The following is a 23,132-nucleotide window of genomic DNA, read 5'->3' as shown; positions in this document are numbered from 1 at the left end:
CGGTAGCATGCCAGAGAAAAGGATGTCACAGTAATTGAGATGGTGAGAGCCCAGAGTTTTAGCCGTGTGGCTGGATAGGAAGGCTGTATTTTAGAGGTGTCTACAGAAAGAAATTGCCAAATTTAGCCATTGCCTGAATGGTAGGATCTAGGGAGAGGTCTGAGTTGAAGATCACATACAGGTTACAGACCTGAGAGACAGGTGAGATGGGGGTCATGTCCACCATTATTGAGAAATGCGGGAGCATAGAGGCCTTTGGGGGGTGGAGATTAAGAGGTCTGTTTTAGCCGTGTTGAGCTTGAGGTCATGACAACACATCCAGAAGGAGATGTTAGAGGCCATGTCTACATTTGAGCTGGAAGGAGTAATTCCATCTCAAGTAGACACACCTGATCTGTGATTGAGCCCATGTGCCAGAAATAGAAGGGTAGCTGCAGCAGTGGGAGGGGCCAGCCATACCAGGCACAATCCTGTCTGAGACCCTATGCACATATTGGTGTGGGTAGACCCTCCTGCCATTTGCATCACCATAGCTGCACTTGTGTGCACTGGCATAGAGATGCTAGTTGAATTTGTTAATGAAATTATCCAGAGACAAGGCATAGAAGGAGAAGAGAAGGGGACCACGAGTGGAGCCCTCTGGTACCCCACCCCTGAATGTTTGAGGGTGTCTGAGGAGGATTCTCTGAATCAATGGCTCTCACTCTGGGGTACACATACCTCTTCCAGGGGGTACATCAACTCATCTGAATATTTGCCTAGTTTTACAACGGGCTACTAGTGAAGTCAGTACAAATTAAATTTCACACAGACAACAACTTGTTTATACTGCTTTATATGCTATACTCTGAAACGTAACTACAATATTTATATTCCAATTGATTTATTTTATAGTTATATGGTAAAAATGAGAAAGGCATCAATTTCTCAGTAACAGTGTGCTGTGACACTTTTGTATGTTTATGTCTGATTTGGTAAGCAAGTAGTTTTGAAGTGAAGTGAAACTTGTGAGTATGGAAGACAAATCAGACTCTTGAAAGGGGTCCAGTGGTCTGGAAAAGTTGAGAGACACTGCTCTGAATGACACACTGAAGGAATGATTAGAGAGGTGAGAGGAGAATCAGGAGAGGACAGAATCATGGGAGCCAAGAGAAGACAAGATCTTGAGAAGAGGAGTTTGGTCAACAGTGTCAAAGACAGCTGATATATTGAGGAGGATGAAGCACTGGCTAGGAAAAGGTCATTAGGGACATTGGCAAGAGCAGTTTCAATGGAATGCAAGGGGTGGAAGCAGGATTGGAGAGGGTCTAGCATGGAATTGGAAGCGAGGAACTCGAGACAGACATTGTAGACAACACATTCCGTGAAAGAGAGAAGGGAGATAGATGGTAGTTGGAGACACAAGGGCAATCAAAGATGGATGAAATTAAGGCATGTTTGCATTGTGAGGGGAAAGAACCAGAGGAGAGTGAAAGGTTAAGGAGAAGAGTAAGGGAGTGGGTGAGAGTGGGAGCAAGGCAGATCAGGAGAGGGGGCAGGATAGGAGGAGGTGTGTGGTGCAGCTTTGCCGCGGTTCGTCCCTCAGCAGGGCTGTGGGGTATCCCACCGCCTCGCTCTAGTTCGTCGGCTGTTGGCTCTGCGGTCGGGGGGAATAGCGTACACTCGGTTAACGGCTCAGGCCCTTGGAGCGGGGCTGAGTCAATAGTCAAGTGGCGGCCCAGGCCCTAGGTCAGGGCGGGGCAGCCAGCAAACAGTCAGAGACTCAGGCCTTTAGGCAGGGACTGAGTCAGCAATTCACTATCAGCCCAGGCCCTGGGTCAGAGCGGGGCAGCAAGCAAATAATCAGGGACTCAGGCCCTTAGGCAGGGGCTGAGTCACTAGTTCAATATCAGGAGGTCCTACCCTCTCCAGGCCAGAGAGAAAGGGGAGTCTGCCACCCAAGGAGTGGGTGGCAGGGGGGACGCAGGCACTCCCACTCCTCTGCGTCCCAGCCCGGGGCCCTAGCAGCGGCAAAGACTCGCTGCTGTCAGTGGGGATCCAGGCCGCAACACACTGACATAGGCTCTGGCAGTGTTGCAGCCAGACTGGGGTCGGCTGCCCCTGGGCTACTTCCGCACTCCCCCTCGTAGGGTACCTGAGTCGTGGTAGCATCGCCGGCGGTCTTGAACACCATCGGTTCCTCTGGGTAAGTAGCGGATGGTAGGCTCAGCTGCTCCTCGGGGTAGCTGGCAAGAGGCAGGCTCAGCTCCTCCTCGGGGTAGCTGGGGAGGGGCAGGCTCGGCCAGTCCTCGGGGTAGCTGGAGCGGGGTAGGATCGGCCAGTCCTCCTTGGGGTAACCAGCGAGGGGTAGGCTCGGCCAGCCCGGTGCAACCTCAGGCCGGCCGCGGCCTTCTGCTGTCTCCCCCGAGGGAGCTCGGCCGCAGACATCTGTTCTCTGCGGCGGCAGGTTCTCCACTGAGCTCTGCAGGTGAGCTTTTATACTTCCGGGTCTGCGCCGTGACCTCTGAGGGGCGGGCGCAGGACCCAGTGGCTCCGCCCTCATTGGTGTCAGGGGAGGTCCGTCCCTCAGCGGGGCTGTGGGGTATCCCACCGCCTCGCTACAAGGTCCATTGGATGCATGGAGGGGTTAGAGAAGAAGAGCCGATGATAACCATCTGAGTCCAGGCCAGGGGAGATGAAAGAAAGAATTGTAGGAGGATAGGGGGGAAGGGGATGGAAAGGTGAGGTGGGGGAGGGATTCAAAAATGCAAAAAAGGTCACTGGGATCATGTGCAATGGAGTCAGTGAGAGTGGAGAGGCAGAGTTGCTTGGCCATGAAGATGGCAGAATGGAATGAGGAGAGAATGAATTTGTACCGGAGGAAGACAGCCTGGTCCTGGGATTCCTGCCAAGGATAGTCCATGATGCAAGAGCAGGAGTGGAGGAAGCATCTGTTGTGGATGTGCCAGGCCATGGGATTGGCAGAGATCTTGCCATGAGAAGGAGAGAAAGAAGAGTCAAGTGTGGGGGAGAGTGAAGCTTGGAGAGAATCAACAACTGTATGAATGGACGGAAGGGAGGAGATGGCAAAGAGGAGAGGGCTGAGAGCAGACTAGACGTCATCAGCACTAAAGGACTGGAAGTCACAGACAGACCGAGTGACGGGGTGTGGGGTCTGACAGGCGATGCTGAAGGAGACCAGCTGATGATCAGAGACAGGGGCTCAACAACAGAGAGAGATCAAAGAGAGCAGTGCTTGGTGTAGACCAAGTCAAGTGAATGGCCCTTTTGGAAAGTGGAAGGGTTGAACCCAGGCAGCAGGTCGAATAAAGAGGTGAGGCGGGGTTGGAAAGGGCACTGAGGAGGAGTGTGGGAACTAATGAGAAGAGGGGGAGGGAAAGCCTGGAATTGAAGCCAGAGAGGAAAGCTTTTGGTGAGGAGTTGGGCAAACAGTAGATGACAGCAACATGGAGGAGGAGAGGAGAGAAGAATGTGATGAAGGGCTGCTTGAAAGAATAGTAAGAGTGGAAAGGGGGAGGAGGAAAGGGAAAAGCCCAACAGCCCCACCATGGTCTGACCCACAGAAGGGGAACTGAGAGAAGCGGAGGCCTCTGTAAGAATGAGCAGCTCTGTCAGATGAGAGAGAGGACAGGGGCTGAAGGAGTCAGCTATAAAGAGGTGATGGGTGGCCGCAATCCTTTGGAGATGGAGTGGACATTACAGAAATGGTGAGGGAAGGAGGAGGGATAGGCGTGAGGTTAGGAATGGAGGCACAGGGATGGGTGGGGGTGGAGGGAGGATCGGGTTTGGGACAGATATCACCAGAGAGGAGGAGGACATTGTGGATGTGGATGTGGGACCTGGGATTGTGCTGGTAGGGGATCAGAATCGAGAGGGGAAGACATATGTTTCCTTTCACATGTGCACATAAAGAATATAAAGTGCCTTCCGTTTTTATTGGAAATCCTTCAAAAATGTATGTATAGTGTGTGATAAAATACAGGTGTAGCATCTTTCATACACCGTATCTTGCAGTATTCTATTCGGTTAAATATATTGTATCATTTAGGATTTATAATCCAGGTGCATTTCAGGAGAGGTGTGCAGCTACATTTTTCAAAGGGAAGAATTGTAAATCTACGATTTAAAAAAATATATGTTTATAGCTTCTTTTTTTTAAGTGCAAGACACCCTGATCATCTCCTGTACTGAACTGCTGATCATGTCAGGTTAAAATTGTGAATGCCTCCCCAAAAGGAAGCAGAGATCATCAAGATGCTGCACTCACAAACTGATTCCAAACAAATTAGCAGAAATAGATATGAATCGGGGGAGGGGGAGGGCATAAACAGACAAAGGAGTTAAATAACAATCTCCATATCTACTTAAGATTTCACTATTAGTGGCATCCTGCCTGCAAATCTATTGCTGTTTGTCTACGCAAGACATGCTAAAGTAAACACTAAGATGGTACTTTGAAACTCCATCTGTAGTCTGCCTGTATAATTAGGGAGAAATTGTAGTTGAGTTTAAGATCATAAGAATGGCCACCGTGTCAGACCAAAGGTCCATCTAGCCCAGTATCCTCTCTTCCGACAGTGGCCAGTGCCAGGTGCCCCAGAGGGAATGAACAGAACAGATAATCATCAAGTGATCCATCCCCTGTCGCCCATTCCCAGCTTCTGGCAAACAGAGGCTAAGGACACCATTCGTGCCCATCATGGCTAATAGCCATTGATGGACCTATCCCTCCATGAATTTATCTAGTTCTTTTTTGACCCCTGTTATAGTCTTCGCCTTCACAACATCCTCTAACAAGGAGTTCCACAGGTTGACTGTGTGTTGTGTGAAAAAATACTTTGTTTTCTTTGTTGTAAATCTGCTACCTATTAATTTCATTTGATGGCCCCTAGTTTTTGTGTTATGAGAAGGAGTAAATAACACTTCCTTATTTACTTTCTCCACACCAGTCATGGTTTTATAGACCTCTATCATATCCCTCTGTAGTCATCTCTTTTCCAAGCTGAAACGTCCCAGTCTTATTAATCTCTCTTCATACGGAAGCCGTTCCATATCCCTTATCATTTTTGTTGCCCTTTTCTGAACCTTTTCCAATTCCAATATATCTTTTTTGAGATGGGGTGACCACATCTGCACACAGTATTCAAGATGTGGGCGTACTGTGGATTTATATAGAGGCAGTATGATATTTTCTGTCTTCTTATCTATCCGTTTCTTAATGATTCCCAACATTCTGTTCCCTTTTTTGACTGCTGCTGCACATTGAGTGGCTGTCTTCAGAGAACTATCCACAATGACGCCAAGATCTGTTTCTTGAGTGGTAACAGCTAATTTAGTCTGCCATTTTGTTGTCCAGTCACCCAGTTTTGAGAGATCCTTTTGTAGCTCTTTGCAGTCTACCTGGGACTTAACTCTCTTAAGTAGTTTTGTATCATCTGCAAATTTTGCCACCTCACAGTTTACCCCTTTTTCCAGATCATTTATGAATATGTTGAATAGGACTCGGCCCAGTACAGACCCCTGGGGGACACCACTATTTACCTCTCTCCATTCTGAAAACTGACCATTTATTCCTACCCTCTGTTTCCTATCTTGTAACTAATTACCAGTCCATGAGAGAACCTTCCCTCTTATCCCATGACAGCTTACTTTGCTTAAAAGCCTTTTGTGAGGGACCTTTTGAAATTGAAAGATAGTGGTTGCACCCAGTATAATTTAAATATACAATACACATTAAGGCGTATGGTAAGTTTCCTGGAACATAATGTCTTATGCTACTTGGAAACTATACATGGTCAACTTAGACAAAATGTAATTCTCCAGTGTACATTGTTTTAGTTTCTGAAGCTTTAAGGGATGAAAATCAGTGTCATATGTGAAAAATCAAGCAAAGATCTTCTACAAACAACAGGAGTTGGATGACTAGATCCTCATCCAAGAAATATTTACACATGTGCTTCACTCCATCTGTATTTAGGACAGCACCTAAGCATATGCTGAAGTCTCATTGACTGCTGTGGGACTTCAGTGTGTGTTTCAAAGTTAAACACATTGAATGTTTCTGGGTTTTTTTCTGAATTGAGGCCATAGTATTCTCCTCCCTGAATACCTTGCTGAAAATATACCACTAGGTCGCTTATTCACCAGCATTTTATAATGTACCACAAAGAGGAATCAAAGTGATGTATGGAAGTAGCTGCACAAGAGATGGGCTAATGGCCACATAAGCACAGTATGAAATAACAGGGGCTTGTACAGTAGTGGGGTAGTGTGTCCTTTGGCTTTTTCAGTAACATTGAGGAACTAGAAATGGGAAGAGTTCTGTTTATTTCTTTGTCTGCTCCACTCTTGCATTCTTTACAAAATAGGTAATTCTGAAAGCTACGTTCCAGAACTCGACAATTCATATCCCTCAGAAAATGTTTTAACACCATCTGCCATAACATTTTCTTTAATACCATTGAGCTGATTTCCTCTCCTGCACACTGTCAGGAAAGTGTGTGTGTGTGTGCATTGTTCAGAAATGTAGATGAACACAGCATGAAGATTTTGATGGCCGGTGCCATTTGTGAAAAAGCTCTGTCATGTCTCCGTCATGTGTGGGTTCTTGTGGGAATATTGCAGATTGCTTTGCTGTACTGGATTTCCATAGAACAGGATCAGCGGTGTGCAGTTAGTGACGGGTACGCTTGTGTGTGTGATAAAGGTAATAATTGGAGATATACCAATCTCCTAGAGCTGGAAGGGACCTCGAAAGGTCATCGAGTCCAGCCCCCTGCCTTCACTAGCTGGACCAATTTTTGCCCCAGATCCCTAAAGGGCCCCCTCAAGGATTGAACTCACAACCCTGCATGTGCTGAATGCCCTCTTCTCCCATTGACATTAGAGGGAACTCAGAAGACTCAGCTCCTTGAGCTCCATGCCCTGTAATTGCAAAGGGACAGGGGGGAAGGAGAGACCTCATATTATGATGGTTTTGTGGCTCATCAGCACGTTAGGAATGTCTGGGCTGCTTCAAGTTTACTTTGGCTTAGGGAAGTGGATTGAGAACACTGGATCTTCTCCCAACATAAAACAAGCCCACCTCCATGCTGGGCCAGAGAGAGGTTTCAGGTAGGGAAAGAAGGCAATGTTAACTTATCCCACTGCACACCCCCAAAGATTCTTCCTAAAGCTTGCCTGAAAATGTGCAATGGAAAATCAAGGTGCTATGTGATAAGGGCCGTGTTAGGCTATTCATTTTCCGGGCGATTAGGGCCTATGCAAAGCACGTTAAAGTGCATGGAAAGATTTCGATTAACAGTGGGCTTTGGATCATGCCCGTTGTGCCCTTCTCATATGGTTGATATGGCCCTGGCCCATGATTTTCAAAAGTGGCTAGTGATTTTTGGGCACCTCCATATTTGGGTGGCTGTAAGAGGGACTAAGTGTCAGAATGTGTTATGTAGCCATCCTATGAAAATCAGTTCCCTTTAAAGTGTTTCAGGCTGGCCACCTACAAATTAAGGTACCCCAAAGTACTGGCCACTTTTGAAAATCTTGACCCTGGCAGGCATGACAGCCAAGGAACTCTCATTTGTTTGATTTAGATAGAAGATGCTTTGGCTGTCCTCTTAGAATTTCCCTTCTCATGAACAGAACCATTAAAGAATAAACGCAAACAAACTCCTTTGCTCACCATTAATGAACTAGAAATATTAAATTCTCACGTTCATGTTTCTTGAGATCTAATATTACATTCCTTCAAATTTCTATTCTAGCCTTTCTAAGAGACCAATATATTGCGACATTTCATTTCAACGATCTTGCAATGACAGTGAGTGGGGAGGCATATTCTTTAGCACTCTCAGCATGGATAGTTATTTCCCTGGAGCGGGGTTCTATTTGTGTATATAGGCTGTTGAACTTGCTGCTGAGATGGTTGGTAACAGCTAGAGTTAGAGAATATGCACAAGCAATGCCCCGTGCATAAACCTGCCTTGAAATGAAGGTATCATAAACATACAGCTAAGGGTAGCATAAAATCCCTCCTTTACCTGTAAAGGGTTAAGAAGCTCAGATAACCTGCTTGGCACCTGACCAAAAGAACCAATGAGGGAAGAAGATACTTTCAGATCTGTGGGGAAAGTTTTTGTTTTGTCTCTTTGTGTTGTTCTCTCCTGGTCAGCGAGGAAACAGGGCAGGGAAAATACATCTCCTAAAGCCAGACCTGAACTAAAGGCCTCTAAGATTACAAATTGTCAGTAATAGGAAGGAAATGCATTAGATTATGTTTTGTTTTAGCTTGTGAATTTTCTCTCTGCTAAGAGGAAGGTTTATCCCTGTTTTGTAACTTTAAAGTTCTGCCTAGAGGGAAAATCCTCTGTGTTTTGAATCTTTTTGTTACCCTGTAAAGTTATCTTCCATCCTGATTTTACAGAGGTGGTGCTTTTATCTTTTTTTTAAATTAAACTTCTTTTAAGAACCTGATTGTTTTTCAGTGTCTTAAAGACCCAGGGGGGTTGATCTGTGCTCACTTTGTAACCAATTGGTGAGGATATTATTCTCAAGCCTCCCCAGGAAAGGGGGTGTAGGGGCTTGGGGGGATATTTTGGGGGAGGTAGGGCTCCAAGTGGCCCTCCCTGAATGTTTGTTTAAGTCACTTGGTGGTAGCAGCTGTACTCACCCAAGGACAAGGAAGGGGAAGTTTTTAACCCAAGCTGGTAGAAATAAGGGGGTCTGTACCCCAGAGTTCAGAGTGGGGAGGGAACCCTGACAGAAGGATATAAAGGGGCAAAGACTGTATTCACCAATAATGATGTCTGGCTTTCTGCACTAGGACAACTCACATGTGGAAAGTGACAGATGCAGAAAGGCTGTCTAGGCCCGAGAACCACTTCCAGGTTTAGATAATTGTGGGGATGTAGTGAGCTTGAGTTAAGAGGGGGCTGCCTTTCCTTTCCAGAACATTACATCTGAATCCCAGGGAGAGTAGGCCAATGAACATGTGGGTTTTTTTCAATCTGAGTATCTGCTCCAGCTAAAGGTTTGAGTAGTTCCTCCGAGTACCACTAATGGTGAATATAGCCCTCACGGGCCACACGCTGGTGAAGCAATATTAGCAAACACATCAGAATGTGTATTTGCTTTCATGCGGTAGCTCTGGAGAGAAACTGAAAAATCCACAGCCTCCTTTAGCTGTGTGGGAGGCCACGGAATACAACCATTCTGTTTCTCTATCCATCCCTGTACATTATACAGGCCGTACCCATGGAGCACAATCAAATTCTGTATCCCCCACCGTGCCATCACGTATTCCATGTATGCCACATCATGCATGGCAAAAAAAAATACTTTAGAAATGTTCTGTAGAGGTGAACAAATGTGTCTGACTATTTTTGTATCTTTTCCCTGGTAAAAGCTGTTACTGTGAGGCCAACAGTTCAGGGTAGAGAAGTAGAGAATAACTGAAAGGCAGGGGAAGCGATAGTTCAGTGGTTTGCACATTGGTCCCCTAAACCCAGGGTTGTGAGTTCAATCCTTGAGAGATTCAATCATTTAGGGATCTAGGGCAAAAATCTGTCTGGGGATTGGTCCTGCTTTGAGCAGTGGGTTGGACTAGGTGACTTCCCGAGGTCTCTTCCAACCTTGATATTCTATTGTATTTTAAAGCACCTCCACAACTGCTTTAATAGACACAATGACATTAAAGTCTGATCCCTCAAGAAGTGCTAGGGGTAGATTCTGCTGGGAAGCTGCTCCTTCCTATGTTACAAAGCTTCCATTTCTACCTCTGCAGAGTTGCTGGTTATCAACTGGTGATGTACAGTGATTATGATATACACACTCTCTCTGTGTGTCCTTTCACACACAGTGAAGCAGTCCGACAACGCCCCTTCCTATGTCCATTAGGCAGCGGGTGGGTGAGGTGGCGGTTTGGTCAGATCAGCGGGCGGATGGCCAAATCATAAGAGAGAATAGCTCATGCCCAGACATGTTGGAGTCAAGCCATTCCTTGCACCTCTAAGTGCACATAGGAATGTGCTTGCAGGGGAGAGACCCCTTTGCTTCCAATTGGCCAGCCAGGGAAGGATGAAGGGAACTGATTGGCTTTCACAGTCCTCTTCTCAATGTGTAAAGCCTTCCCAGGGGCCATCTGCCATATTGCTGCTCTCTGTCCCTGTAGGTGCGGGATATTGAGCTGGGTTTCCAGGATGCCAGGAGTCTGACCGATGGCCTGTTTTGGAAATTAGGAAGGAGGGTTTTTTGTTTTTTTTTTCCCTCCATTGGGTCATATTGGCAGAGGCTGGAGGTATTTTTACCCTCCTCACAACATTGTGGTGTTCAAGTTTAGGTTAAAAGAAGTAAGTACAGAAATGTTAATGCTAAGAGATAATAGAAGAATGCGTCACTTGTCTCGACTAGTGGCTGCTGTCCATGCAGATAAAGAATAAAAGGGCAATAACCCAGGGGAGAATGAAATCCACAATGTGGATGGGTGATCTTTTGCCTCCAGGGAGAAGGGGAAGGGAGACCTGATTTTTTTTTTCAGAAGTCTTGAAGCACTGGAGAGGTTCCAAAGAACTGAATTAAAGCTAATGTTTTGCTAATATTTGAAAGGATAAATAGAATGACCCAGGTCATTGTAGGCTTGTCAATCTGACATAGATCATGGACAAAATAAAGGAATGGCTTGAATGGGATTCAAGTAATAAAGAAACAAATAATACAATTAATGCCAATTAACATGGGTTTATGGAAAATAGATCTTGTCAAACTAATTGCCTTTTTCTGATAAGATTATAAATTAGGATGATAAAGGTAACAGTGTAGATTTCTGTAGGATGTTTGACTTAGCACCACGCAACATTCTGAATAAGAAACTGGAACAAAACGAAATATATATTACATGGATTAAAAACTGTCAGACAGATCTCAGAATATTACCGTAAATGGAAATCATCAAGTGGGTGTGTTTCTACTGGGTCCTGCAGAGATTGCCTCTCAGACCTCCACCATTTAACATTTTCATCAATGACCTAAATGAAAACATAAAATTTTTATTGATAAAGTTTACAGATGAGACAAAAATTGGGGGAGTGGCAGATAATGAAGATAACAGGTCACAGATACAGAGCGATCTGGAACACTTGGTAAACTGGATTAAGCAAACAATGCTTCTTTCAGTACAACCACATGTAAGGTCATAAATGCAGGCTCTCCTTACAGGATGAGATACTCTGTCCTGAGAAGCAGTGACCCTGAAAAAGACTTGCGAGTCGTATGGGATTAGCTGAACCTGAGCTCCCAGTGAGACACTGTGGCCAAAAGGGTTAATGCAATCCCTGGATGTATAAACAGGGGAATCTCCAGTGGGAATAGAGAAATTATTTTACTTCTGTATTTGGCACTGGTCCAACCACTGCTGGAATCCTGTGTCCGGTTTTGATGTCCACAATTCAAGAAGGATGTTGAAAGATTTGAGAGGGTTCAGAGAAGAGCCATGAGAATGATTAAAGGATTTGAAAACCTGCCTTAAAGTGATAGCTTCAAGGAGATCAATTTATTTAGCTTAACTAATAGATGGTTAAGGAGTGACTGACCAGTCTGTAAGTACCTATGAGCGGAATAGAAATTTGATAATAGAGGGCTCTTAAACAAAGGTTTAACAAGGTCCAGTGGCTGGAAGTGGAAACTAGACAAATTTAGTATCAGAGGGGTAGCCATGTTATTCTGGATCTGTAAAAGCAGCAAAGAGTCCTGTGGCACCTTATAGACTAACAGACATATTGGAGTATGAGCTTTCGTGGGTGAATACCCACTTCAAGTGGGTATTCACCCATGAAAGCTCATAGACAAATTTAGACTGTATAATAAGGTGCAAATTTTTCATAGTCATGGTAATGAACCATGAGAACAATTTTCCAGTGGTTGACATGGATTCTGCATCACTGGAAATTTTTAAATCAAGATTGGATTTTTTTTTCTAAAAGGTCATGCCCTGGTTCAAGCAGGAATTAATTCAGGGAAATCCTGTGGCCTGTGTTACACAGGAGATCGGATTAGATGATCACAATGCTCCTGTTTTTATAATCTGACGTCTTCACAGGCTGAGAGCCCTCTTGGCATCATCTACCCTCCTTTGCAGAGGGTGGGGGCAGAAGAGGATTCAGAAGTGAGCTGAATCCTGGGGCTAGGATGACGAGGGTCTACCCTGAGTTATTGGTTATATGTTGGGAACCCTGTAACCCTGCACTGAACCCAGTTAAATTCCTGGTATATGAGAGATAGAGGGTGGATAGCAAGTCCCTTCCCAGTTGTTAAGTTCATAAATTTGCATCCTGCTGCTTAAATCTACCCATATCTGTCTTTCATTCACCTGTATGTCCTGATCCAGCTAAACATTGTGTGGAATAACATTTCAGCAATGTCTCCCAGCTGTAAATAGCGTACACTACAATTGTTTAGTTACTCAATTTTAAGGATCTGCAAAGAAAGTATTCACCTTGATTTTCTGCTGTTATTGAGGGGAAAATCACCTGTATTGTTAACAAGGTTATCCTGGGGTTGTTGTTTGTGGGTAACATCGCTACTAGACACAATGAATTTGTGCTATAATGACATTACTTCTAGGTGATGCATACTCGTCATGATCCCCATGTTGCAACTCTTATGACAACAGTGGGACTTCTGTGTGCAGATCAAAGGCTGGAAACATGTAGAGGCCACGGTTAGATAATATAAGTGCTGATTAGTAGGCGGATGAATAAGAATATAAACAGTCTGCTAGAATCTAACCCTAGAATTTCCATTCTGTATTACACTGAACACAGCTCAGACGCATAAGCTTACATGAGGCTCCCATATATGGAAAGGAGGAAAATCCTTTCCAGGCTTTGCTGCATTTCATTTAGGCATATTTGACTTGTGCTGCTCTGTTAGAAATGACTCTGCTGACCCATGGGGAATGATGGGAGGTTTATATAAACAGCCTCATTTCTGTCCCAGTTATGTGCTTGCTTTACAACTGAGACAGGTCTCTGCTGCGGTGAAGACTTGCTGTAAGTCTCATGCTCTAGGATGCTGATGGTCTGAGGAGCCATGCCCACATTTCAAACCGGAACAGAAGATATGCGAGGCAACCTGAGCTTCTTAAGGGATGAGGGGTCAGAGATTTCAGGCAGGGGAGGTTTAAAATTTTAACCACAAGGTTCACCACTTGGTGCCCCTAAATAGCCCTTTCCAGTCTAGTATACTATCCCCACCTCACCTGACTTTCTCCGGGGATGGACTCTTCTCTTCCACCCAAGTTCTTTATCCATCATGTCCGTATGGTCAGCCCAGCTTATCCAGCGCACCCTGGCAGACACTGCATGAGCACCTGCAATTTGCTCAGATTGTGGTGTTTTCTGGGTGTGCCCTGAACAGTGAACAGATCAGTGAAAGAATCAGACACATTATGGTATCTTTCTTAAGAGCAAATACTGTATTCAGTGCTCTGCATAACTTTCCCTCACCCTCCAAATCGTAGACCTTTTGGGGTGAGATTTCTCACGCTTGATCTCAGTTCAGAAGTGAGATTTGTGTGCGTTGTTTTCCAGATCGCTTAAAGAAAAACCAAACCCTATCTGTTTTATGGTGGCAGTTCACCAAATGCAAGCAGCAGCTGATGCTACAAAAAGCACCTCAGTTTTTATTACAAAAATATAATCTCAAAGGAAAACGGTAACACTGATTTTTTTCTGAAGTATCGCCAGGTTTTGACCAATTAACATGCAGACCGGGTAGATTGCAGAGCTTGTGTGCGATTGCGGGAGAGACCCACTAAGGGCTGTAACATGTAGTGATGACATTTGGACCTGGAACCCCCAGCCAAGGACTAGACTCCAGTGTGCTAGTCACTGTGATGCATGTTCAACCTTTTTTGTTTTCTTACAGTGTGATACGAAAACACTTTCCTGCCTCTGCACTTCAATACACAATTCAAGTCAGTCATTTCTTTTAAATGCTCAGGTAACTGAAAGTGGTTTCGGTTATAAAACTTGGCAGGTACATGGGGCCAGATCTTCAGCAGCATTGGCGTAATAGAATGCAGCTGAAGATCTGGTCCGTCGCTCTCCATAAGGAATGTGTGTTTTAATTTTTAAAAGGGATTGACAAATTAGGGACCTCATAAATGAGAGAGAATTGTATCCCCCATACACATTGGACGATATTGTTTTTACTGACACCAGGAGACGCTGGGACTGGTCCAGTTCCCATTAAAGTCAGTGGAAAGATGCCCACTGCGTCGAATGGGAACTGGGTTAGCCCTGTAGTGTACAGTTATGCATCGATATCCGTAACTCTCTCTCACACGGCCTGGCAACTGGCAGTGCAAATTCCACATACCCTAGGGCTGTGCACCCCAGACTTCAGCACACCTAAGAGTGTATCCAGGTAAAGCAGGGGAGGCGCATGACCACCTGTGATCATTCTGAGATCATCCCAACAGGAGACCCAGCAGAGGAAGGCAGAGATCATTGCCAGAAGGGAAATGGGGAGAGGCAGGACTGGTCCTCCCAGGAGTCTCCAACCAGGCCTCACTTATCAGTGGTTACAAACCCTTCCTGGCTCAGTGGATTAACACAAGGGACTGGCTAGCTGCGACTATGTGTAACACCTCAGAACAGGTCAGTGAGCTAGCGCTTAATAGAATCGATCGTTTGCCTTGCTTTGCACTGCTGCATCCTGACATTTAATCCTTATTTGGCCAAATGTCATTGCTACAGCTATTGGATCATTTCTCTCCAGTCTCTAGGTAGTTCCAAGGACAGCCTTTGCTGAACAGCACCGTCTGCTGGAAGCAGCACAATTGCACTGTTGCAGATTTGCATTTATTATACATCTGTCCTAGCTCAAAGCAAATGATTTCAGTGAGGGCTTAGATCTCCAAGACCCAAGTGAACCATCTTCAAAAGAGACATTTGGTGAATTCCAAAACAATATCCAGCTTTCTGGTGCTCCTAAATTTCACAAATCAGGTGCTTAATGTTGTGGTGTTACATTTTCATTAATAAAGTAAGGCTTGTGTGTTAGGATGGGATTGGAAGTGTACATGAGTCCTTGTTATATTAGAAAAGGTGACTATGTACCCATGTTGTGACGAGAGTCTGATAATGTATCCATTCTGTAGGCCTCTAGAGATGCCATTATGGTTATCTGCAGTAGAGGAGAGAAGATTATTATTTGTGTTCAGCAAAACTGTACTCAATAAAGATTGACACAGGAAAGGTGCTTAAACTCTCATGTGACTTTTTTCTCTGAAAGATAAGTATGAGCCAAAGTAATAAAGGGTCAATATGCAACATAAACATATTTGTCTATCCCTGGCATAACATAGCACCAACAGAATGGAACATTACAAAGATATGGGACTTTTTCAAATAGTTAGTTCTAAACTTTTCCTCCAGCAGCTACTTGTGATAGCAATAATGTCCTCGGTCTAGGAACTTTCCCTAGGCTTCAATGACTGACTGAGGTTCCTGGCTCTCACCTTCACCTCAGGGGGTTGGACTAGATACCTCCTGATGTCCCTTCCAACCCTCACATTCTGTGATCCTCAGGAAATGCCCTGGGCCTTCATTGTTATTGCTGAAATAAATGTCAGGGTTATGAGTTTTGCATAGTGTAGTTTGGGCCAAAGGTTTTTGTCTTTTCTCATTATATTTTTTTCATCTCACATTTCATTTCCCTTTTTCACTTTTCCCCACCTTACTGGCTCTCTGTAGCAGTGATGGCCATTTGTATATATGGCCACTATGGTTATGAGTGGTAATGAAGCCAAAGACCCTGTGTGTCTAAAGCACAAGGCCCCAGTACTAGAGTGAAAGGCTGGGCTGCAGTCAGCTGGGCTGGGCTGCAGTCACAGGCTGTATACCATCATTGCAGGAGACAGCTACTAGAGGGAGACACGACTGTACGTGCTTGGCCAGTGCATTATACCTTCACAGTATTGTAGTTCCTTCAGTCCTTAATTCTTCTTAATCCATGGTTTATAACACTGACACACATTGAAAATGCCTGACCCTCAAACTCCATTTGGTTATGCTGGGTTCAGAGACCAAGATGTCTGAAACCTACCCACCCTGGCTATATCCTTCAGGATAACTTGAGCTGCAGATCAGCTTGGATGGGTTGCTAGCTGTGCTACACACGATTAGTGCTAGAAGTTCTCTCTGTATAATTTAAGTTGTGACTCACTTTTGGTTGTGAACTTAGTCTTGATCCTCCCCTTCCCTGGGGTGGGTCAAACCAAGCCAATCTGTCTGAAATTTTGCACATGTTGAGTGAAGTCTTCATCCCATTAAAATCAATGGTAACACATGCATTGACTTCAGTAGGGCTGGGATTTCACTTGTGGTCTTCTACCAGGTTACAACATCATTTAATTTTCATAATGTTTGTGGGTAATTAGACAACGATGATATTAAAGAGTATTTTGAATACACACATATTATAATCTCTGGGAGATCTGATGTGAATGTTACAATGTGCACAGCTGTGGTCTGCAAACATTGACACGTTGGTGGGTTTGGACACAGAAGAAGGCCTATCAGGATGATAGAAGCAGAAAACAAGGCCTGGAAAGGTCTGGCCTAGAACAGGGTTTCTGAGAGCACCAGGTCACCAAAACCAATAATTCTCATGGACTGTTTTGGCAGACCTAATCCCATAAAGGTCTTTTACATTCTCTGAGCACAGGCTCCAGTGGAGATTTTAATCCACACAATGAGATTTGCAGTTGTTTACATGACACTAATATTTCACGACATGCAAATACATTCAATCTTTCATAGACTACATGTTTTAGCAATCTGTCTTAAAACATTTTGTAAAGCTTCTTAAATACTTGAGGAAATTCCCAGACAAAAACTTTGTTAAACTTGAGGGGGTTTATTTTTCAAATTTTACCTGAACTTAAATTTTTTTGGCTTTGTAATGTTTCTTTTGATAAAAATGCAATGTTGTTTTAAGAGTTACAACTCTCATTCCAACACAACCAGTTTTTGTTTGTCTGATAACTGTACTAACACTAACATTGTAGGCAGACCTGTGCAGAGGATGGAGGTTCCATTTCATGAAGTATTTTGAGATTTCAACATTTGACTTCATTCCAAATTGCAGTGAAAATTTTAAATTTTCAAATTCTCCATAAAGGAAAATTAAAAAAATAATCAGTCAATGTTTGTCAATCAAAAAAAAGGTGTTTCTATAAAAATCAAACTCTTTTGTTTTGATTTTGACTTTTTAAAATGTTGTATTATTTTATAATACATAATATAATACAAAATCCCAAAAATCAAAACCAAAAAACCAGTTTGCAGATTCCAAGACCCACAGAGACCACTGTGGTCATGTAGCCTGGCCTTCTGTATAATGAGAGGCCATAGAACGTCCCTGAAATAATTCCTGTTTGAACTAGAGCATATCTTTCTTAAAAATCCAATCTTGATTTAAAAAATTGCCAGTGATAGAGAATCTACAGCCGTTTCAAAAAGAAAAATTGAAATTGTTCATTATGAAAATGCTGAAATGTCTGATTTAGACTTTGTCAGACTTTTGGGAGGCAGGAGGCCGTCTGAAATGACATTCCAGCAAAAGTGATCTGATTTTTAAAAGCGTGTCAGTTTCAACAGAAATGTGTATTCTAACAGAATTATGGTTCTCTCCAAGTTTCTCCAGCCAGTTCTAATTGTAAGCAAAGTGTCTCCTCCTTCAGTGAGAAAATACATTGCATGTAAAGATGTTAATGGCATTTCTGTGTGTGAATCAAGAAATACCCTAAGGCGATTGCATTTTAATAAGAGCTCAAATATCATTTCATCATATGTACAGCAAATCATATTAGGCTTTTCCTAATTTAAGGAACAAAAATTTACACTGTGGTAAACTGTTAGTATATCACAGTGCATTTGAAAATGCCACTTCAAACTCTGTGTTTATTGTGCAATATCTGCATACGTATCTAAATAATATACTGTGGCTATAACTATACATTTGTAGGACTAGGACTGAAGTATGGAACAGAGGTCTTGTATTTTCAGGTTGCAGTACATGACGCCATTTGGAATTGATTCTGTTATGTGTGGCAGCTATGCATAATATATTTGCTCTGACAGAGAATTTGAAGCAGGGGTGGGAAAACTACAGCCCGCGAGCCATTTTAAGCTGGCCCATGAGCTCCCACCGGGGCGCCGGCTCAGGGTACCTCACCATGCGGCTCGGCTCTGCTCCGGCCCTCCAGCCAGGGCACTGGGTCGGGGGCTGCATCACGTGGCTTGGCCCTGCTCTGGCCCTCCAGCACTCCAGCCAGGGTGCCGGGGCGATGTACCACGTGGCTCCCGGAAGCCACAGCATGGTCCCACTCTGAGGGTCGGGGCCCGTTCCACCTGTAGGAGCCAGAGAAGGGACATGCCACTGCTTCCAGGAGCCACTTGAGGTAAGCTCTGCTCAGAGCCTGCATCCCTGAGCCTCTCCCCATGCCCCAACCCCCTGCCCCAGCCCTGATCCCCCTCCCACTCTCCAAACCCCTCGATCCCAGCCCGGAGCACCCTCCTGCACCCCAAACTTCTCATTCCCAGCCCCACCCCAGAGCCCACACCCCCAAACGGAACCTACGCCCCTTCCCACACCCCTGTGCCAGCCCTGATCCCCCTCCAAACCCCTTGGTCCCAACCCAGAGCATGCTCCTATACCCCAAACTCCTCCTCCCCAGCCCCATCCCAGAGCCCACACCCCCAAATGGAGCCTGCACCCCTTCCCACACCCCAACCCCAATTTTGTGAGCATTCATGGCCCGCCATACAATTTCCATTCCCAAATGTGGCCCTCAGGCCAAAAAGTTTGCCCACCCCTGATCTGGAGGCATAATAGTCTGAATATCCAATGTCAGTCACTTTAGCCATGCAAGACCTCTTTGTAGAAGATTTCTTTATTTAGCAGACCAATTTTCTCCTGGACCAAAAATGACACTTGAGAATTACTTAATAACCAAGGAGAAATGAACAAGCTTAGTGCATATTTCCTCAAGGGGTGAGACATTTAAAGGTAGACTTGAGATGTGCATGTAGCAAAAGGGCCCTTCACCAAACGGTACTCTAGCAGATGAATAAAGATTGCAGTTGAAAAATCGAATCCTTTTTTTGAGAACTGTTTTATCATTCCGTGTTTCTGTATGTCTGTGTTCTGCAGGCAAAGCCTATGCCCCAGAGTTCTACTACGACACCTACAGCCCCCTCTGGCAGAACAGACCCCGGGTTTACTCCTACAGTCTGCAGTGGACGCAAATGAACCCCGATGCTGTGGACCGCATCCTTGCATACCGTTTAGGGATTAGACAGGTGAGGTTATAATTTGCTTCTTACAACAGGTGCCTGTTTACTGTTGTGCCCCTCTGTGAGAACTGTCCTGCCCTTTGTTTTCGTCTCATCTTGTGTGAAACTCAGAATTTATACTTTCCTCTCTTTGAAGATTTGCTGCAGTTCCACAAAGTCAGTCCAGAACCACTTACAAATCCTTGAACCTAATTTGCGTATTTCCCATGTGACAACACAGAGATTAAAGAGGTATTCCTCAGGGGGTTCAGAGGAAGTTGCGCTCAAGAGATATTAGAAAGATTACCTGAAAGAAACTTGCAACCAAATTAAACTTTTTATATCTAGCCATATACCGATGTATCTTTTGCTATGTCTCCCTATAAAGATAGATAAATATAGAGACTGTTATATCTTTCATACACGGGCATCTTGTCATCTTTGAGATCTTGAAAACTTTACTTAAACATATTTCAATATATAGCCCTTGTGATTTTGACATTTTAGAACAGAACTGATGTAGTGAAGGATGGACAGTACCAGTCCATCTGCAGAAGAACTATTACATTAATATACAAAAGTTAGCAGTCAGAATTAGTCTGTCATTTGGGAATTTTTTAAAGCAACATCAGCTATCTTCTAATAAGATGACTGCAATAATTAAACTAGCAGAACAAAACTGTACATTGCTAAACTGTGATTAACAGGCAATGCCTCCTCCTACTCCCACCCATAACATGTGGCCAAACAGATGGATGGTTTTGGACTTCTGTATTGATCTCAGTACGCCTAACCTAAACCTTGGAAGTATGTATTCTAAACTAGAGTATATTATTGCTGGTTATTATGGTCCTCTCTGGATTCTGGAGTACTTGTATGTGCTAAGCCCTACAGATGTACTGTAGCTTAATCACCATGCGAGTTGAAGACATTTTTATCTACAATATTTCTACACATTGTAGAGGGTAAAATGCCTGATTCCAAAATATCCTTGTGGAATGGGTTCTTCCTCAGCCACTAACACTTTCTCAGTCCAAGTTTTAACCTACAGCTGGTGGAGAGGTGATGTACAGGGTGAGGCAGACTATATCTTCCCTTCTGAATGAATGCATCAGACCTGTGATGCCCCCAGACCTTACCAAGTCAAGCTGCAGCTGCCCTGAACTCAAACTTACACTCCGTTGTCCTACATGATTAAGGCTGTAAGATTTCTGGTTGAAAAGATGCAGTCATAGTTGGTTAAAGGGCTGGTTTTGGTGTAGCATGGAGCATGCCTTCCAAAGCAGGGCAGCAGTACAGAAGAGACGCTGTGGGTCCTGCTGGGTTTTTTGAAGGCAAGCATGATGGAGGAGGGGCCGGGCCAAATTTGAGTTGGTGTGGTGACCCCGCGAGTGAGTGGCGTTGCCACTTGGCGCACAGCTTCGCATAACCGCTCAACTATAAAAAGCTGTTGTTGTGTCTCCTTTACAGCCTTATCCATGGTGGACTGAATCAAGTGATTGTGCTGGTTCTGTCATAATCTATTTGATATTAAATTGTTTTATGAGTATCAGTGATTCATGCCTTTCTTACTAGGGACTGCCACTAATTGTTTCTGAACTAGAAGGTTTGATTACATTGTACCTAAGAAAGCATATTCGTGCTGAGGGAATATGGATCAGCTACTGTGGATGATTCTTAAAGAGAAACCTTTGTAAAATTATAAAGTGCGAAAGTATTTCTTCCATCATGAATGTCTTACAGGCCTTTTACTGGGCTGAGTTTTATATGTGCTAAAGCCTGCATACAATGTAAGCATGTTTCCTATAACGATTAACCAATATATTTGTGCTGTTGTGAGTGTCTGGCGCTTTTGCGTTGGGCCTAGAATAGGTCAGAATGGTTTTGGCACAATGACTGTCACCCTCAATAGCCTGGTGGTTAGGGCACTGGCATGGGAAGTGGGAGACCCAGGGTATAGTCCCTGCTCTGTCTGATCCAGAAATCTTATGGTTAAGGTACTGGACTGGGACTCAGGATATATGGGTTCAGTCCCCAGCAATGTCACTGGCTTCAGGACAGCTGCTCTCAGTTCCTGTAGCTTAGTGAGTAGAGAACTGGACTTGGACTAAGGAGACATGAGGGAGGGGGAGTGTAGTCTCAGTTCTGCCACTAGCCTGCTTGGTGGCCTTGGGCATTTCCCTTCCACCTCTGTACAGTGGAGATCGTGGTATTGTTCTCCTGGGCAGAGCACTTTGACATCTGCTGCTGAAAAGTGCTACCTAAAAGCTAAGTACTATTACGAGTAATTGGTTTGGATCAATGGGTCAGACCTGAAAGAACATCAGCCTCCAATGAGGAGATTTTGCAGTTGAGGCAGCCCTCTTTTGGAACCTAATTTTTTCCCATCTTTAGTTGAACTCCAAACAGAGATTTCTGTGTCCTCAAACACCTAGATCCAGAGATGCGCAGGGAGACGCTTGCATTCTAGAATCAAAGAAAAGCCACAGTGGGAAGGCCTTCCCTTAACAATTTGCTTCAGGAGGGATTGTGTCATTTTCTGATGCAAAAGAAGAAGAGACTCCGTTGGCTTCCATAGTTGTTGGTGATGTATCAGAATTAAACTCTTTGGAGCAATGACATAGCACAATAGGGCCCTAATCCTGGCTGGAACCTTTGAGTGCCACTATAATACTAACAATCATATATCCCAGACAGCCTCCTGATCGGTAAATTCTTCACCAGGCATAGCATGAGAGGTGGAGCAGGTTGATTACCTCTTTCTTGAGCTACAATTACTACCTGCTAATAAAACAAAGAAAGAAGAGGTCTTTCCTTTTATTCTGTGTAAGTGTGTCTGTGATCTTAAACGTATAATTTATATCTGAGAAATTACCCGCTACCTTTCATTCTTTATGTTAAGACCTTCCAGCTGACACTTGTAAATTGACTCTTCTACCAAAAGGAAATGCTGTAGGACATGTTAAGTGTTACACAGACTGGTGGTTAAAATAAAAAGGCCTCCAGGGTAGGCCTGGGAAGCAAATCAAAGAATGTTCCTAAAGATAAGAATCTTTTTCAAAGGTTGGAATGTTAACAATGGGGAGTTTGCTTACCTTGGCAGTTAGGATACATGCATGCTGAAAGCCATGCAGGGGGATTTCAGCTAATGGAACAATTCACTGGCATTCAGTTCATTGCCATAAGGTTTTGAAACTGTTCCTTGCCCGTCTCTCATTGCTAGTGATATTTGTTTTACATTTCTGCTAAACAAAGTTGGTTCTGATTAGCCAATGAAAGAGGCTGGCCACTTTCACTTTTGCAGCTAGTTTTGTTTCTGTTTTCTTTCGTTCTGTAGCACTAGCTATTGGGTCAGATTGATAAAGGTATTTAGGTGCCTAATTATGCAGTCAGGTGCCTATTGAGATTTTCCAAAGTGCCTCAGCAGGTGAAGCATCTAACGCCTACAGAAAGAAAATGGGTGTTAAGTGCCTAACTCACTTAGACATTTTTTACAATCTCAGAGAGCACCTGTCTGCATCATAAGGCACCTAAATACCTTTGCCAGTCAGGCCCAAAGCCCCAGAAAATGATTAAAAGTCAAAAAGTCTATGGTGAATTAAAAAAGAAATCATGACAATATTTCTGTGTATTTTAGAATTTTTAGCCTTCCTTACCCATTCCATTTTAATTTAGTTTTAATTACCTTTCATTGGGTCTTAAATTAGTAGATCCTTTAATCAAATTTCAGTAACAATACTTTACATCAACATACTCAAAATATTTTTCTTTCATCTATCGGGCTACATTTACATTTTG

At 44.0% G+C, this 23,132-nt stretch overlaps 1 protein-coding gene across 11 annotated transcripts in view; it reads left to right on the top strand.

Annotated features, from left to right (window-relative positions):
- Positions 1-23,132, top strand: part of MDGA2 (MAM domain containing glycosylphosphatidylinositol anchor 2) — a 632,812-nt gene that overhangs the window by 518,249 nt on the left and 91,431 nt on the right. For all 11 annotated transcript variants that reach the window (XM_039537891.1, XM_039537889.1, XM_039537890.1 and 8 more), the window contains exon 10: positions 19,213-19,361. In XM_039537891.1, coding sequence (XP_039393825.1) covers positions 19,213-19,361 — 149 coding nt within the window. The remainder of the gene's footprint in view (positions 1-19,212; positions 19,362-23,132) is intronic.

Source organism: Mauremys reevesii, linkage group 4, assembly GCF_016161935.1.
Source record: "Mauremys reevesii isolate NIE-2019 linkage group 4, ASM1616193v1, whole genome shotgun sequence".
Classification (NCBI taxonomy): Eukaryota; Metazoa; Chordata; order Testudines; family Geoemydidae; genus Mauremys; species Mauremys reevesii.
This window is presented reverse-complemented; position numbering and strand designations above follow the sequence as displayed.